A 13,748-nucleotide genomic window follows, 5' to 3' on the forward strand; every position below is an offset into this window, starting at 1 on the left:
GATGGTAATAATGCCGATGAATTAAGAGGTACAAACTCTTGCTGTATGTTGTTAATATTATTAAAATTTGATGTACCGGCGTTATTTAATATGGGGTGTTTATTACCACAATATAGTCCTTGTATAGTACTTACACAACTAGAGAACACAAATATAGCAGCATTAACAAACCTATTTATTGTATTTGCAAGATAAGCTTGAGAAACAGGTAACGCACTTGCAAATTGTACCTCTTGATTGATATAGATAGATGGCATGACGATGTTGTTGGTGATGATCTCGGATCTATATTGCGTCATGGTTGAAGAAGTTGATTCCCCAGCGGAGTCGCTAAAATGTATCAGCACAAAAATATGGACCTTCGTGCCAACACATGAGTACCTCGTGTGCAATCCGCAGCGGCACGAGCAAGGCATACAACAACGGGGGTAACTATTGCGTTTTTGCAACAACGAGCGACCAATTTATGAGTAAATTGGCAAAGGATAACTAACCCAACGAGCAGCACCTGGGAAGCTCAGTCTAGTACTACAGCGATGGATCTTCGTCAACAAATCGCACCCAGGAGGGACCTGTCAGGGCACAGTTGGCCGGTGGCTTGCCCTAGGTCATGGAGATCGATGGCAACAGCAGTAGGAGAAAAAGGAAAATTAGGGTAAATGAAAGACAAAGTAAAAAAGACATGCTAATAGATTAATTTTGTGTCGATTGTGTCGGATGATATCAGTCAGCCATGACCCTCTCATATTCGAAGGGCATCAGGTCTTAGCTGTACAAGATCAAGACTTCTAATACAAACTAAATAAAACTTGCAGATATGATTCAACTAAACTTTCTGATTTCTAATCTTTCTATAACTAATATATCTTTCCTATTCAACCACATAAATTCTCATATATCTACCTAAGTACCCTTTATTGCAGTTTGGAATTCTTTGATTTGACTACGTTCACGATCTAAACATATGTTTTGTGTTGCCTAGTTGCTAGTTAAGGGTACTGTTCACTAATTGGAGTATTGTTCACTAGTCGGATGTACTGTTCAATGATCAGAAGTATCACTGATCAAAGGTACTATTTATTGATCGGAGTTACTGTTCACTCGTCACAGATTCCGCGCACTGATCACAAATATTGTTCATCGGTCATCCATTAAACTAATCATTCTTACGATGATCACTATAAATATCAAATCTTATCATAACAGTTCCATTACTGTCAAGCTAGCGTATTTCTCTTTATTTATTTATTTATCAAAAAGAAAAAGACAAAGTGGCGTATGAACCCGTTATTCGTTACGGCGAGTGCAGCGCCTAGCAAAAGAAAAGCCTCAACTTGCCCACGTGAACAAAAAAAAAATCATCAATGTCTTGTGTACTTGTGGACCAGTTCGTCCGTCGGGCCAAATAAACCATTGTTGGTCTTCATCGTCAGAGCCGACTGTTTAGTGACCACGTATTAGATTTTTCCACAAATTAGGCCACCAAATCAAACACAATTTATATCGATCACGAACACCTTGCTGTTTTTGATTAAATCAGTTTATGTCATCTTTTAACCCAATTTCGTTAGGTAATTAGTAAGGTCACCCGGCCCCATGTTGTTTTATAGCTACGATGTTTTAGTGATTTAGATAAGGTTGCACCATGGATACAGAAGGGGAGGAGGAATTTTTGACATTGACGTATGCTCTTATGGATTGCTATGAACCATTTATGATCAATTATAATTCTAAGGAAGTGGTTTTTTGTCTGTTAAGAAGAGCTGTCTCTAACGACAAATAATTTCTCATTATATATAAATCAAAGATTAAATCAATAAAATAAACAACAATTCATTAAACATATTATCACCAATAGATTTATCTATTAAAACTATAGAATCAGATTGGGAAGCAGATAACGCAATTACAGATTGTACCTTTTTTAGTAGAGTGTCCATGGATGGAAGCTCTTTTATCCTAACAATGCCTTGCTTTGTTTTTCGATAGCATGAAAGTAGCTTTTTTCGTTATCCTCGTAATTCTACTTCAATCGCGCTACGATCTCGTATTATTTTTGCACAAACCGAACTACTTGCATGTTGTTTGGCTATACTAGTTTTGAAACTACTATGATTTCTTTTCTCATCAGGTTGACTACCTCCGAACGTTTTTCATGTTTGGCTATGTGCTGTTGCACACTATGGTTGTCATCTAAATTTTGTGATACATCCTTAGGATTTACACTATAATACTTTCCCAAAATACTAGTATTTTGTTCCTCATCTGAGATCACTCTTTTTCTATGTTCAAAGCTAGTTTTAGCTGACACCTTTTCAACAGTTGCCGGCAAATCAAACATAATTTATATCGATCACGAACACCTTGCTGTTTTTGTTCAAATCAATTTATGTCATCTTTTAACCCAATTTCGTTAGGTAATTAGTGAGGTCGCCCGGCCCCATGTTGTTTTATAGCTACGATGCTTTAGTGGTTTAGATAAGGTTGCACCATGGATACAGAAGGGGAGAAGGAATTTTTGACATTGACGTATTCTAATTTTAAGGAAGTGGATATTTGTCTGTTAGAAAGAGGAATCTATAAGGATAAATAATTTTTCATTATATATAAATCAAATATTAAATCAATAAAATAAACAACAATTCATTATATCCTCCAATTCCATCCCCAATCATTATACTATAAAGTTATCAGCACGGTCCACCCTCCACCGACCAACATGTCACGCTCGCTCGAGGACCAGCTGCTCGCCCATTAGGCCACACGTACGGTCAGATGAAGGAGGTGAGGAACCCGTGGGCGTACGTCACGTGCGAGCGAGCGAGCACGGCACGTGCCGGCTTCTGATAGGGCACGCCGACCACGCAAGCGACGACTACCGTGCGCATGGAGATGCGTCAGCATTGACGTAACCGTGTATGCTTGGGCGCTCGTCTATCGGGATCGGGTGCGGTTGCTACTGCTACTGCAACTTTAGCAGTAGCCAACGCTCAGGATTGAAACTGGCATGCCTCTACTTCTTCTAGCCCCTTCCAGTAGAACTCCATCTTCCTCCTCCATCTGCTACATCCTGTCCATGGCGATTTGACGAGTAAGGCAGTATAACTCGTCTTCCTGCGTTGGCTGCTTGATATCGGGGATCGATCGGTACGTGCATTCGAGCAATTAAGGATATATGGGATGAATTGGTCCAGAGTCCAAAGAAGCCTGACCCATTCGATTCAAACAGGGCTTATCCGGTAGGGCCTGGGCTGCGCGCCGGCTTTGCCAGCAAGGGGAATGTTGAACGGCTACAACCATCGGTTAGGGATGGTAAAGCGCGTGCGAGTGGCCATGTACTGCAGGGGTGCAAAAGGATCTCGATCCTCTTTAATTTGTTACAAATGAACTAAAACTCTCCTTTTCATTCATTTTGTGGATTCCTTATTAAAAAATAAACTAAAGAGGTTAAAAGGTACACTAAGGTTTACCTTAGCACCCTTAAAAACATCTCTAAGAAACGTCTAAAACCTACTCTCAATATCACTGTATAAGTTTTGTTTAATAAAATTCACTCCCTAATCTTTTTTCTCTTCAACATACTCTTAATGCTCATTCCCTGTATTTTCTCTTATATGTCACCGACGAGTAGATCCCACCTGTCATCTCTCTCCCCTCTCTTTTCTTCGTCCGCACGCAGAAGCCACGCGTCACGCGGGTGAGCTTGCCTACGCTCATTTTGACGTCGTCCAACACCGTGAAGCCCCTCGTCTCTGCCTCCTCACGTTGCATGCCGACGTCGTCGGCCTGTCGTCAAGAAACCCAAACGGCCGACCTTATCCTCTTGCTGTGGCTCTCCCTACTCTTCTCTCTCATTTGCTCTCTCGACTGAACCATGGCAAGTAGCAGCTTCCATTCTCCTCTGCCTCTTCTCTGACCAGATCCACATCATACAACTGCTTCGAGCTCCTACCTTTCCCGGCGTCCATGTTTCCTCTGCCATCGAGTGAACCGAGCACACAGCTGTCTACTCCAACGCCGGTCATGGTAGAGCACTCGACTCCGCCACCGAGAAAGTCCACGGCCACCAAGCCCTCTCTGACGCCGTCCAGAGCAGCTGCTCCTCTGCTTAAGCCAGCACGCAGCCTAGGCTAGAGTCTTCCTTTCCTGAGCCCACCACAGCAGCATGGCTCCGCCACCGAGGAAGCTCGCCGCCACTAGCAATTGCGTGCGGATAAGAGGGTGGGCCCGGGACTGATCGAGTATTTTTGGGAGCGAGGGGGTGCTCCCCAAAAGTAGAGAGCGAGATAGGTGATTTTAGAGATTGGTAAATATTAAAAATTGTATTGAAAAATTGTTGGAGCTGTGTTTTAGAGTGAGATTCTCTAAATTTGACTATAGGAGATGGGATTAGGAAACTCTTAGAGATACTCTAAGTAGGGTATGTGTTTGATTACCCGGACGACAACAGCGTTCTGCTCTATTCAGTCACCAGCCAGATGAACAGAGCGGGCTGATAAATCCCATATGCATTTCCACCTTCACATCCATTAATCGTCACCTAGCATCTGTTTGTACTTTGTACCGTCTAGATTTTGCACTACGCAGTTCCAGAAGCTCTCCTATTATGCGGCGACAGCTCAGATGTATCTGAATCATATAGGTGACAGACCGATCATGAGATTGACACCAAGCATTACGCTTTCGGTAGGCTGACCAACCTGCAGAAAGGGTAATGCGTTTCTGATTCTACATGAGTTCCTCAAGACCAAAGAGAAACAGAGCTGAAAATCATACATGATAGCCATCATTGCCGTTGAAAGGATAACAATCTTCCGTCGATGTAGTACCACGAGGAAGCATAGAACATCAACAGCCACTGACATGCTTGTAAAAGGTAAATTGGTGTGGTTAAAGTGATGTAATAGCAGGTGCATTCAGCAGGGGGGAAATGGATTGCATCAGGAATCAGGATCATGAGACATTGCACACGTCGACTGAATACGAGAACATTGGTAAGCATAAACTAATTCGAAATTTAAGCATCATGGAACCTAAACACTGCATTTATGCAATACAGGGAGGAGGCCGTCACACAAAGGATAAACATAGCCTGGGCATTTCTTTAGTAAACGTGTATATATATTCAGAAAGCCTTGAAACCAAAAGAATGTGTTTTCCAAACCTTGAACCCCCCCCCCCCCTCTCATGCATCCTAAGCGCCAAGATGTTCACCATATAAAGGTAAAGTACAATAGACCTTTCCTTTCCTCAGGAGGTCTGTCGAGTTTAAATACAACAAATTCTTTACATTAACATGAAAATGCTATGAGGACCAGCCAGCAAAACCTGTGGGCATAAAGAATTTGTATTAGAACACAACAGCAGCAGCAGCATTTGTCCCAAGCAAGTCAGGTTAGGCTAGAGATGAAACCCACGAGATCCAACTAAAAAGATGATGTGAAAACAATAATGATAATAAAGGTACTAGTAATAGTAACAAAATAAAAGTAAGAACTAGATACTGATGCTTACTAGTAATAGTAATAGAACACAGTGGTACATTAAAAAATTGCTTCTAAATTGTTATTTTGGGAATACTAAACCAAGATAGTGATGCTTACTTGTGTACCAAGTGTCTTTTAAAAACACATTACTGAACTAACTCTTGTGATGTCATGTTCCGTAATTACGAGCTAATGATATCATATGACAGCAATTGAGGAGTTCAGGTACCTAGGGCTAGGAGCTCCTATCGAATTTTATGGGAGTTTTGCTTGCATTCGAGAAATAACTGGAATGCTACAGATTGAAAAATATGCATCCACCAAAATTTTTGGAATTAGTTAACTGCTTGACTAAACACAATGGCAGGAATCAATATGATGTAAAATGATACAAGCAGTGCCTGGAGCTTTCCGTATCCGACTGACTTATGCAGAAAAGTGAAAACATAAGAGGAACCAAATAAGGGGAAAACCTACCAAATATGCAGATTGCCAACTTATGCAAATGGAAAACTGAGTTGTCGAGGTGCCATTGAAATTACCTTGTCAGCCAAGATACTCTTGCTGTACATCGAATATTATCAATCTCTAAGACCAAGCTCAACCTCAATGTCATCATCCTCTTCAAATAGCTTTAGCAGACGTGCATGTTGTTCCTCCCTCTTCTTCTTCTGCCAATACTTGAAAATGAAAAATGACAACAGAATAGCAGTCCCCACTCCTAGAAGGACAAACAAAACTGTTTGGCCAGTATGACTTTTTGACTGAGCTTCAGCTTTCTTGTCATCCTTGGATGTTTGAGGATCACCAGCTATCACTGCAAGCATTTTTATCCAGAGTCAATCATCTGAAATCGAAAGTTTGTGGAATAGCCACATGCACAACCATAAAGGTTTCATCAACTTATGCCATTTTGTGTCCGCATTTGCAAGGCTTTTATCAGAAGCTAAATGATGTAACACAAACAAAAAATGATATAACATACCAGAAGCAGAAACATTTATCAGTATTAAAAAAATTCATCGATTTCACATCTTAAATGAAGAACTATTGTTTCTTGATCAATGCACCAACCATTATACCTTCCTGTTGCACCCCCCATGTTTTCGCTACCCAGTAGTAGAATAAGCCTCACGCCATGCGCGGAATTTACACAAAGACAGTTATGATTGGTCCTTGCTGCACAGCAAGAACCAAATTCTAGGTGGTCCCCAGAGGACGCACATAGAAGCAGTACAGATAATTTCCTAGCTGGCTAGCTAGAAATCCTAGTATAACCCAGCTAGCCATGGCCAGCTTCCATAAAATCATGTTAAATTGATAGAATCACAATTATTTATCACGTGCTTTAATAGAATACTGCAAAATATTTTGTTTACTTCAAAGAACAGGTTGAAAACTTTCAAAAATATCATGCAAAACACCACGTATTTTTCACATCCCACACATTCAATTTTTTAATATGCCTTCTGTGATAAATAACCGCCACCCTGGCCAGGTTTTCCAGTAATTTTCCAGTTAGAACCAGTTCATTTTGTTTCAACTTTTTGAAGTTTCACTCAACACCAAAGAAATACCTTGGTATATCGGTGGGGGTGAAGGAGCAATATTCAAGGGACAATAGATAGGGCTGTAAAACTCTATTGAGTCTTACAGCAAGCTTCATATCTACAGCAAGAGATATACAGTATTTGTTCTTCTTTTACAGATTCAAGGTTCTAGGAACTAACATCATTAAATGTTTGTGTTAGCAAAATGCCACTCCAAACACTAAATGGTCTAGATATGCCACTAACGTTTTCACTTCCTTCTAGGACAAAATGACCCTTCTAAGAGGGGCTTCTGCATTTAACTTTCATACCTTTATCTCACAAATGGACCAACTATGTAGCTCCACCACTGTATACTACAATATCTGTAAGTGTACATATGTGACATCTAGCATGGTGCATGGACGATAGATAGCATTAAAGAAGTTAAAACAAGGTATTCCCTCCAGTCACAAATAAATGTCGTTTTGGACATCGACACGGTACCCAAAACACATCTTTGACTACTACTTTTTGGTGTAATATGTTTATAGAATATAGTAAAGTTATACTAGTATGAAACTACTTTTCGAGATAAATCTACATGTATCATTTTCAAATATCCAAACTAATGCGCAAAGAGTAAGTTGTGGCCAATATTTAAAAATGTTGATCGCACGCAACTCAAAACGACACTTGTTTGTGACCGGAGGGAGTAATACACAGACCGTGAACCGTGATGCAGCTCCAAGAGACCAAGACAACAAATGCCCAAATTCACACTGTTCCCTTACAAAACAAGGCAAACAGTTTGCACGTGTGCGCAACATCACAACAACCAATGATAGTGTGATCCTTCAAAACTATCAGGCTGGCAAGGACCACAACTGTTAGCATATAATCCATTTTCTACTTCAAACAGGCTGTCACACCAGAGTATCGATTTGCTACATTTTTTTACATCATATAAACGCATGAGTAGCGATAGATCAACAAATGTCAGTGCAAGAACAAGAAGTGCTGAAATTTTGCTCAGAGACAGGCATGTGGCACAATAAAAAAGGGTCTAACAGGCCATAAATTTTTGTAGCAAACATCCTTCCTTCCACATGTTAACTCCTCCAAAAATAAATTTCCCTCAACCCATTGTCCACAGGATAAACACCCTCAAACCCTGCAAAGCCGGCGGTCAAAGGATCTTAATTTATTTATTTTTTGACCAGGGTCCCCTTTACACCCTTTACCTGGCACTTCATTGGACGCCTCAACGGGGGCGTGCGGGACGGGGGCTCGAACCCGTTGGCTCACTCCCACCTTGGAGGTTTTGACATCGGGTTACCTGCCCGTCCGCAAAAAAAGAGGCTTAATTTTTTCCACTGCCCCGGCCTTCTTTGGAGGACAAATATAGATTAACTCCACCATGGAGCATAGCCAGCAAATTGTGCGAGTCGACGCCCGACTCGCTGGTTTGCTCCCACCGAGCTTACCAAACGAGCGAAAGCTCGTTCGCACAAAATCTAAATTAACGGCTACCAGTACTTAAATCACGATCCCCCCTAAAATGCCTCCAATCGCCCAAGTTTAAAGTCTAAGCTGCTCGCCACACATCATATTCGTAACTTTCACAAATTCCCACCGGATACGGTGACTTCATCCCTCCCAAACCACCCAATCAATTAGGACCGCAAGAGGACCGTCTCCAATTCAATTAAACTCACAAAACGCGATAAAGGAATCGTTATGACGCTTCCTCAATCCCCCGCCCGCCTCTAACCAGATCTCCCTGCAACCTCCGCACCTTCGCCCCGAAATCCGTCCGCACACGAGAGCAGATCGAGAGCGCTAACCCGTGGCGAACTGGGCGCAGATCCCGGCGGCAGCGAGGAGGAGCAGGGCGGCCGGGGTTGGTCTGGATCCGCCCCTCATCTCCGTCCGCCCGTCACGACCGGCCGGCTCGTTGCCCTTCCCTCGGATCGCTGCGGTGGTGGGTGGGTGGTGGTGGAGGAGGAGGAGGTGGAGGTGGAGGTTCGGTCGGTGCGGCCTGCGGTTGCCGTGCCCATGGCTTGGCGTTTGTAGGTCGGGGTCGGGGTGCGTATCGGTCCGACGCGTTCGGGACCTGGCATCTTCCAAGGCTCCGCTCGTTGGGTGGTCCTTTTCAGCGGCTCCGGGTCGCTGCCGGTGGGCCCTGCTTGGGACACGGTGCGCCCGTGTCTGATTACGTGTGATACAGCATCTACTCCACTCAGCACACGTGTTGTTAAAAGAGCATGCGAAAGAGTGCATTGTTAACGAACAATTGGTTGTTTTCCATTGGTGCAGTACTACACCTTATAGAATGTACAATGTAGCTTATATATAAAGTTGATTTTCACAAACACTTGCAAAGTTTAGGTGTCCATAGGCTTACCAGGAATCTCACCGGGCTCCGCCACTGTTACCGATCTATGCAGACCAACACGATACAACTCTACTTAGATTAGTAAAATGAAGAACATAACTAATTTTTCTTAAGTAATTTTTGCACAATGACACCGATACGTGGGAACTACTTCTTTTTACCACGTATCAAAGTAATTACACTTACTTCTGGTTGTCCAATTTATCAAGGAGCAAGAGCAACCAAGGTTTTACTTACCGACCGGAGGTCGGTTACCGACCTCCGGCGGTTACCGAAAAAGCGCGGTAACCGCGGTAACCGTCCAAAAATTCAAAAAAATTCGGAGAAAATTCATTCGGCAAATTTTGAATTTTTGCGAAAAAATCGGATTTTTTGGCTCTCGGTAACCGGTCGGTTTGGACCGGTTACCGAGCGGTTTGCTCGAGAATTCGAGCGGTTTTCTCGGTTACCGACAGGTCGAAAACCGAGCGCATTTGTGCGATTACCGAGCGATTTTTAGCGGTTACCGACATGTGTGGATGCATTTTCAATAATTAAGGTGTAAATCATAATAAACAAATAATTGGCCACTAAATCATGAGGAAAAATAGTATATAACCATCATAATATGTTTTCTAATATCATATAAAAATTTAGCATGACCTTTGCTAATTTTTTTATGTTTCGAAGGCAACAAACAGATAGTAATAGCAATTGAAGCACGAACATATAATTATTGTTTCGAATATATGCGTATATTACATATGCAGCGCCTGAAAATAATAAATATTTATGGAATTATCATGACCTTCGAAAGGAAATCTGCATCACCTTTAGAACCACCAGCTTGGTGGCCGATTACATTCGGCCATATTGTACTCATCGGTGGACATTAGCATTAGCCGTCGTGTCGATAGTAACTCTGCTTTGAACTCAGCCCAAGTTTGTCCTGTCCATGCAGAAGTGGTTGACCATTGTCCTTGCAAAGTGGCATAAAACTCAGGGTCTTGCCACTCATAAACCCAATGAATAGGAGGCTCTGAATGAGCATTGGAGGCAGGATAGTGGTACGGGTACGATCCAGAACTACTCTCCATGCCATAGCTGCTGGAATAGCTCGCACTATCCTGTGGTCCATCGTGGCCACCGTGTGTTATATGCCTTGGTGAGGATGGAGCACCGTGATCCTGATCTTGCGTGGCATGTGAAAACTGACTCTCACCAGTGAATTGCACAGGAGGAACGACAGATGTTTGGCCTGGATGAGCATCACCGCCCTGACCATCATCATCACCGCTGTCAGTCTTTGAGCTGCTGTCATTCGATTCTTGGTAAGTTGGGCTCTTTGGGTCACTATTCGTGCTCTCATCGCTTTGCACTTGTCTTTTGCCCTTGCCCTTAGTCCTCTTGCTCTTCCTTCTTTGCGTCATTTGCTTCTTCCTCTTTCCCGTGTGTGTGTCACCAACCGTTGTAGCAGCCCATTGTTGCAAGTCAGGTGTGTTCACTGGGTCTGTCACCAGGTGAGTAGGCAAGGGTACGTCGCTATCTGTGTCCTCCTCGTCAAGCTCAGGGGCTGCATTTGATCTCCCGGTCTCCATCCAGTCCCGGAACGGATTGTTATCCTCATTCAATGTGAGCTCCATAAGCCGCTGAAATGGATCATCATCAAGAGTTGACCTAATACCTGCATCCAAGTTGTTTTGTATTCTTAGGTTGTAGTTGACATACACCAACTTATGGAGCTTCTTGTAGCTTAATCGGTTGCGAACTTTGGTGTGGATGAAAGCAAATGTACTCCAGTTCCTCTCACAACCACTAGATGAGGCGCACTGTGACACTAGGCGTCTAGCAAGCATTGATAGTGTAGGTGTAGATGAACCAAACATGGACCACCATTGCGCTGCAAGTAGGTATAGTGATATGAGGCTCAGAAAAGTAGGTATAGTGATATGAGGCTCAGATAGATATGTAAAAATCTTCGTACCCGGATGAGTCCTGCCGTCACAAGCCATCCGTGCAGCTAGAGGACCTGAGAATGAGAGAGACTTTGTCCGATACGTTTCAGCCTCAATAAGTGCTTCCGCGGCAGTAGTAACATCAGTCAGCCGCTCAAATGCCTCACGGAGATCTTCGAACAAGGTTGGACCTGTGCCATACGCGTAATGTGTGCGGGGGTTCAAAGCGGCCGCTGCAAGTTGACGATCAAAACATTAGTACTAAAAGCATTACAAACACAAGCATTTGAAAAGTGGTAGGAGTGTATTACCGGCATTCATGTATGTCCCATTGGCTAGATCATTCATTCTACGATCGACAATTGCCATGTACTTATCCAAAGAATCCCTATCATTCTTATACAATGATTCATACTCATGCTTCACAATGGTGTATCTCAGGAGCACCTCACTCAATATTGGCACTTTGTCCTGATCCGCAAAACGGAGGAATGCATACAATGGCTGGACGGAATCAACAACCATTTTTAGATTGTCCCACCATGGTAAGCTGGATAGGCAACTATGTGCATATCTTCCAATATCAGAACTAATGTATCGAGACTGCTGGAGCTCACTAGATGCCATCCATTGCATGAACCTGTCCTTTCGTCGTAGAAAGCTATCAAGAAATAGGTAGTTAGTTCCAAATCTTGTGGCATTCCACCTCACCAACTCTCCACCAATTGCTGCCTTCATCATTTCATGTAGTTTTGAATGATTGTACAGCCATCGTGATATAGCCCTTGCACTTTGGATGACAATGTCGTGTTCTCTAAAATCGCCAACCGACTTCAACATTAAATTTATCGTGTGTGCCACACAAGGCTGCCACGCGATAGCAGGATATTCCCTTCTCAAAACCTGGCATGCCTTCTTATAGTTGGACCCGTTATCAGTCACAATCTGTACAATATTTTCTGGACCTAAATCAGTTACCACTGCTCTTATCTCCTGCAATAAAAGAATGAACCATATAAATATGCAACAATTTAAATACTATGTTACCAACTGAGAAAAATAATATACCTTATTCAAATATTTAGCATCTTGACTGTAGCCGGTCGCATCAACAGACTTGTGAAAAAACATACGACCATTGCAATATATGAGGAAATTAATAATGCTCATGTGCGTCGGTCCCGTCCACGAATCGCACATTACAGTAACACCATATTCTGGCCATTCTAGCTTCCACTTGTCAAATATTTTCTTTAAAGCATTTTCGTTCTCGTCCAGATACTTACCATCTATATCCCGCCCTGTTGGAGATGGTACACCCTCGCCTGTTACAGAACAAATGATCATACCTCAAAAAGAAATAAGTATGACAATAATAAACTCATTACACACTAAATCACTCACCCCATTTTTGTGTTTCTTTCACTGCAGCGATAAAGAATGCATCGTCCGCCCTTCTGCCAGGAATGCCTGAAGTGTGAAAAAATTTGGACCATGCCACACCAATAGCTTCCTTCGCTTTCTTTCCCTTGGCACTCCATGACCCGGTGTCAATCCTCGGTTGCACAGGGGCTTTTGCTAAAGCAACATTGTAATCCCGGACACTTGGCGGTGGCTCCCTTGTTGACGATGCTCTTCTAAGCATCCTCTTTAATACAGATCCCCCTCTGTCAGTACCACTACCACCTCCATGCTCGTAGGACTCGCCTGACCTCCTCCTAAACTCTTCCTCATCCCTCGATTGACCTACGGCACGCTGCACCTGTTCCTCTTCCGTGTCCTCATTGTCGCTTGTCAAATCTACTTGAACTCTAGCTAATTCTTGCCTCCGAAGCCTCTCGTCTGTCTTTCCCTTCCTCTTATCTTTTGCCCTATCTAGCTCACGTCTGAAATAATCGCGTACATCTGGAGGCACCCTATCACAGTGTACAACATTTGATCCTCGCCCTGCCAAATGTTCTTTCAATCTTGTGGCACCACCGCCTTTCTTTGACTTATTGCAATAATTACACCTAAAACCCGGAGCCAAATTGTCCCCATGCTGCCATACCACATCTTTATCTGTCATTGACTAGTTTGCAATTTCTCTGTACGAAGAAATAATCTCGAAGGTTAGCCTACTAATACATATGCCAACATGTGTTCAAATCGTTACCCAACTCAATTGAACAAAAATTGTCAATGCTTACCTAACTAATAAACTAATTTGACCGCATATTAGCATCATATACACCTACATAACCGATTATGTACCACATATGTTACCATCATTCACATGTACATGAACAATTCAATGTAATAAGGACTATAGCTCAACGATTCACCCGAGCTCAACACCGAACAATGCATTTCACATGAAAGAACTACTACACAGTTCACAACCGAAGTAATAATGCATTGC

The 13,748-nt window shown here is 42.7% G+C and overlaps 3 protein-coding genes across 3 annotated transcripts; all 3 read right to left on the reverse strand.

Annotated features, from left to right (window-relative positions):
• Positions 1-4,991: 4,991 nt before the first annotated feature.
• LOC133884542 (uncharacterized) lies at positions 4,992-9,120 on the reverse strand. The gene is made up of 3 exons (XM_062323996.1): positions 8,863-9,120; positions 6,029-6,303; positions 4,992-5,328 (listed from the first exon to the last, which is right to left on the reverse strand). Exons 1-2 carry the CDS (start codon positions 8,939-8,941, stop codon positions 6,068-6,070), a joined length of 315 nt encoding a protein of 104 aa, XP_062179980.1. The 5' UTR covers positions 8,942-9,120; the 3' UTR covers positions 4,992-5,328; positions 6,029-6,067.
• A 903-nt stretch (positions 9,121-10,023) lies between these two features.
• Positions 10,024-11,543, reverse strand: LOC133885483 (uncharacterized). Its single transcript, XM_062325204.1, has 2 exons — positions 11,377-11,543; positions 10,024-11,292 (listed from the first exon to the last, which is right to left on the reverse strand). Exons 1-2 carry the CDS (start codon positions 11,402-11,404, stop codon positions 10,226-10,228), a joined length of 1,095 nt encoding a protein of 364 aa, XP_062181188.1. The 5' UTR covers positions 11,405-11,543; the 3' UTR covers positions 10,024-10,225.
• A 74-nt stretch (positions 11,544-11,617) lies between these two features.
• On the reverse strand, positions 11,618-13,572 carry LOC133884082 (uncharacterized). The gene is made up of 3 exons (XM_062323465.1): positions 12,752-13,572; positions 12,416-12,672; positions 11,618-12,340 (listed from the first exon to the last, which is right to left on the reverse strand). The coding sequence occupies exons 1-3, from the start codon at positions 13,413-13,415 to the stop codon at positions 11,618-11,620; spliced, it is 1,644 nt and encodes a 547-aa protein (XP_062179449.1). The 5' UTR covers positions 13,416-13,572.
• Positions 13,573-13,748: the final 176 nt, after the last annotated feature.

The sequence above is a fragment of the Phragmites australis genome, chromosome 11 (assembly GCF_958298935.1).
Source record: "Phragmites australis chromosome 11, lpPhrAust1.1, whole genome shotgun sequence".
NCBI classification, from domain to species: Eukaryota; Viridiplantae; Streptophyta; class Magnoliopsida; order Poales; family Poaceae; genus Phragmites; species Phragmites australis.